Source organism: Formica exsecta, unplaced genomic scaffold (genome assembly GCF_003651465.1).
Source record: "Formica exsecta isolate Colony F162 unplaced genomic scaffold, ASM365146v1 scaffold1417, whole genome shotgun sequence".
Taxonomy (NCBI): Eukaryota; Metazoa; Arthropoda; class Insecta; order Hymenoptera; family Formicidae; genus Formica; species Formica exsecta.
The window spans coordinates 80256-85432 of NW_021848746.1; the positions used below are offsets into that span (position 1 = coordinate 80256).

Below are 5177 nucleotides of genomic sequence, written 5' to 3' on the forward strand. Positions count from 1 at the left end.
ATGTCTCGTTATTAATTTAAATAAGCGAATTAATTTGTATAAATAATAATAAATAATTAATAATTAATTTGCGAGAAGAATTTTATTATAAATTGCTTATAACTAAAAGTTTGTTAAATTGAAATTGATTAAAAAAAATATCTCTAAATTTTAATCGAGTAACTCGGTGACATTTCGTGTGAAATATTTATAATTGCGTGAAATATATAATTGAATGATATATTTGACAATAATCTTGATTTCATTGTTCAAAAATTTTTAAAAATTACAAATATAGTTGTCATTCTCGTCGATAATGTAGAATCGTGAATGTTTATCCAGTCTTGTTTATTTTGTATGCACCAACGGATACGCCTAATTTTGCTCGACGACACATGCTTTCACAGTCATCGGTAAATTTTTGTTTATCAATTTCCATGTTGTGACTTAAAACTTTGGCCGTACAGTTTGAACTTAAATAAACGGGAAGTATATCGAGTTTCTCCTGTTTTCTTCTCTCGTACGATTAGAGCATTGCATCTCACTCGGCTGTGGCATCAATCTGCACCTACTTAAAACAAATATCTGAGAGAAACAGCTGTTTAATTTTATTTTCTCGTCAACGTTAAACGTTGTTGTACCCCAGTAACATTATTTCAATAAGCCTTGATAATAATGAGATCTGTTTTTTCTTCCTAGTTTTTACAAAATAAATATAAATTTAAAAAATGTTAACTATTTATTTAATTTGTATTATTTTTGTAGCAAAGAAATTTTTCATAATAAATCTTCAAAATTGCGTTCAATAACTCTCATATTTTATTGTATTTAATTTGGAACGTTTTCCTTTGGATCGAAATGCAAAAAAAAAAAAAAAAACAAGAAACGCTCTCCCTATCTCTCCATCGTCGCATCCGATGCGCTAACGATTAGCCGAAATTAGCGAAGAGGAAAAAAGAAAAAAAATGTCTTCTTTTTTTTTATCTTTTCAACTAGCGCAACCCCTGGCCCCACTCGCAACGATTCCCCTCACTTTTCCCGATGATCCCATAATGCGAGGGCGCAGGTGGCGCCTTGCCATCCGCCAGCATTGATATGCTAATGAAATTTGACGCCCCTGCTTTTGCGCGCGTTACTCTCGGTGCGGGTGGCTTATAGCGGGTGTGTATTCTGTATTGGACCGTCATTTTTCTCCTCTCGTTTAACCCCGCGCGGACGACAGATTGTACCGCGACAAGATTTGATTATCCTAATGCCGTAATTTGCGAATGCGTGAGCGTGCATGCGCGTTCTTAAACATCGTCTTTAACATATAAGCATGAAACTGATATAAAAATGGGATACGATGGATTTATTATTATTACACCTTGATTAAGAAAAGCAATGCGAAATTTTACTATCAAGTAGATCAGAGCAATATTAATTATTAACAAAATAACTAGGAAGAAAAGATAGTCGTAAGCCGATCTCGACGTTATCGTGAAACAAATCCTTCATCGTTTCGAAGATTGAATCAGCGTGGCAAGATATACTTCACTAGTAATCGACAGGATTATGGGGTGTATGTTAACGAGATTGAAAAGCCGGTATGCTTATACAAAGTCACGTGAGTTGAATTAATAAGATTGACACCGCCTTCTGTGTGTCCTCGACGTGATTTGATAACGATCGGGAGATGCGATTCAAAAATCGTTTTGTCCAAGTAACAAACGTATTCAGAAATAGTAAAAGAACTCAGAAGGAAAAATGCGAAAAGGAATTTTGGCAATAGTAGGGTATCTTCTTTTTCTGATGACGAAGTTACTACTCGATAGCTTCTGGCACCCCATAAGAGATTCTCCTGTTTCTTTTTCCCGTCCCTGAAGGCTTACTGGCTGGGTCGCGGAGACAAACAGTATTTACATCGGAAAATGAGTTTGGAAAAAGCTCAGGAAGTAAGAACGCTTTAATATAAATATTTATACCGAATGAATAAAGGAAATCGCGACGATACCGCAGTAACGCGCGTCGCATAATGGGTCGTCAACCTGCTGCAAAAAAAATCGTGTTTCAGTCAGAATTTTCAAAATCTGTTGCGTTTCTGTCCTTTCTTAGATCTTTTTATATAATCGAATATAAATATTAAATTCAATTAACATTTAATTATAAAATTCTCATCTTAAATATTATTATTTAGCGTGTATTTTCAGATTTAATACCGTAATAAAATTTTATTTTTTATGTAATTATGTCTTGTTCTAATTTTATCCGTGTATACGCGAGCATATTTATACCAATTAAATTTTATTTTTCACAAAAATTGCAATTGCATCTGACAATGAGAAAATTAAGATATTAAAAGTTGAGATAGAAGGTGAATTTTTCGAATACTAAAAATGTAGAACATTGTCAAAAAATGAACAGGTTTCGCGTTTCACAAAAAAGTCGCGTGCGCTATGGCAATGAACATCTGCGTTATCGACAAAATGCGATTTCGCTTCTCTGCTTGGCTCGACTTTATTAGTCACGCCGGTATTCTCAGTGAGGCACGAGATCTCGCTCGAATCGTATTTGTCGGCCGTCCCCGAATTCGATCGAAAACTCGTTCTAGCCTCGTTAATGCCGCGGGGTCAGATAGGATCCGCTCGAGAATTACCATAAAACAGAACAATGTCAAGATAGAGACGATTCCGCGCGAAACAATTCCGCTGCGCATGGTTGTATAAATATAATCGCTATAAACCATCACAAATCACGCTTTCATAGTCAATAGATAAAAATATATTTCTTATAGTTTATTTAATTTTATTTACCAAAAAATTATTTATGCAATAAATTTGTCACCCAATATTGAATAAAAGGATTTTTTATATTAACATTTCTTTGATAAAACTAATTTCGATTAAAGTTAAATTATGTGTACTTCGTCAAAATTGCTTCTCTGCTTGGCTCGACTTTATTAGTCACGCCGGTATTCTCAGTGAGGCACGAGATCTCGCTCGAATCGTATTTGTCGGCCGTCCCCGAATTCGATCGAAAACTCGTTCTAGCCTCGTTAATGCCGCGGGGTCAGATAGGATCCGCTCGAGAATTACCATAAAACAGAACAATGTCAAGATAGAGACGATTCCGCGCGAAACAATTCCGCTGCGCATGGTTGTATAAATATAATCGTTATAAACCATCACAAATCACGCTTTCATAGTCAATAGATAAAAATATATTTCTTATAGTTTATTTAATTTTATTTACCAAAAAATTATTTATGCAATAAATTTGTCACCCAATATTGAATAAAAGGATTTTTTATATTAACATTTCTTTGATAAAACTAATTTCGATTAAAGTTAAATTATGTGTACTTCGTCAAAATAATATGATACAATATAATTATACATAGCTATATATACTACGCCAACAGATATTACATATTAAAATAAATCTCGAAAATATTTCATTCAAAAAAAGATCTCGAGATAGGTATTGTTATTAAATCCGATCACTATCACATAACACGAGGGTGACTTGTTATTATGACGCAAAGGGTAAGAGAATCCTTTAGAATCGCCTCCGTCGAGGGTTATGAGAGGATTTTGATTGCCAATTCGTAATGATATCAATCGGCAATTGAATAGGAATGACAACAAAGTAGATCGCGTGATTTTCATGGCGGTCCATAACGACCGGGCGTTAAGTGAGCGTACAGAATTATTTTATATGCGATCGTGTTGTTCGACCATTTCTATTCCGAAATCAATCAAGGATGGCGGGGGTCCTTCGATCTGTCCTGCTTGGGGTCGAATGTTCGAACGCGCAAAAGAGATTTCTGGGATTAAGCCGAAAATAACGGCCAACTGATCGGACGAAAACGCTGCTGGACTGATCGCGGAAAAATGATATTTCGATCATAAATCTCGGGCCTTTCATCGTACTGCTTGATTGTCAAAAAAGCCATTCTGCGGCCGAAAAAAAATAATGGATTACCATAGTTAGATATTACATTTCAGTTGTGAAGCATTCGATTTTATGTTTCCTTCTTGATCGTGATTCTCCATTTCGCGAAAATTTATTTTGTTTTTCGTTTAAAATAAAATAATTATATGATATAATAAATAAATCAATTTACACACTTGTAGAATTTTGTAGAAGTTTGTGATGTTAAAATTGTCATGCCTCTTTCTCTCATGGAAATGTAGAATTAAATTAATAGAAATATGTAAATATATCATAAGTGTAATTCAGCTAAATTCAAGCTCGTTATAATTAAAATTATAATTAATAATCGCAGATAAGCGCGAGGTAGTAATTTAACAATCCAGCAATATTTTCAATTAAGTTACACAAGGGTCAAACTAATATTATTAACGATATTCTCATTTTACATTTGCATTTTACATTTGCAAATATATTTCTATAAATACGTTTAATAATAGTATACTAAATCTCGTTCGATGTTTTAGTCTGGCATGAGGAAATTTGAATTAAGCGTCAGATTATAATGATTTTCCCACTTTCAACGATCGCGATCTATTGAAAAAACTCGAAGAAACCAGACGCTCCGTCAAAACATTCATTGAATTGCGGTTGCCGCAATTGTGCAAAGTCTGGAACAACGTTACGAGGAAAATAATTCGTGAATGTTGACAACGCATGCTGACACGTCAACCGGAAGAATGCGACAATAATTCACTGGTTGCAAATGATCTCGATGTGATCTTTTTTTTTCCTTTCGGAAGTTCACTCACCTAGAAAATTTTGACACCTGTATCGAAATCGCATATATTAACTTATGACTCCCTGTTTATTTTTAATTTTTTCGTTATCAAAGCAGGTCATTTACCGATAAAACGCATGTTTACTTAACATACTCTTTAAGTTCGACATCTTTCTGACACTTGGCTCGTTAATTTCATTCCTGTAACTTATTGTAAGACTTCAAAAGATCTTATTATATAAAGTTTTGTATCTATAATAATATGTATATTATTTTAATCACACAACTTTGATAAAATATCATAATTTATATCTACTCTTTTTCTTTTCAAAGACTTCATAACGAAAATTATGAAATGGGCTCATCCACACATTACAGATTCCGGCGAGAGCAGTGTCATTTCACCGGGCCTGCCTGAACGTTATAGTCCTCTGGGAGCGACGGGATCCACATCCAGCCACGATCCTTACGCCTCCCGGTCGGTCCAGGAATGCACGGTGCCGCT

General features: G+C 34.5%; 1 protein-coding gene across 1 annotated transcript in view; it reads left to right on the forward strand.

The window, feature by feature from the left end:
* Positions 1-5177, forward strand: part of LOC115246254 (photoreceptor-specific nuclear receptor-like) — a 25551-nt gene that overhangs the window by 2759 nt on the left and 17615 nt on the right. Inside the window, exon 2 of the mRNA XM_029824967.1 lies at positions 5051-5177. Coding sequence (XP_029680827.1) covers positions 5051-5177 — 127 coding nt within the window. The remainder of the gene's footprint in view (positions 1-5050) is intronic.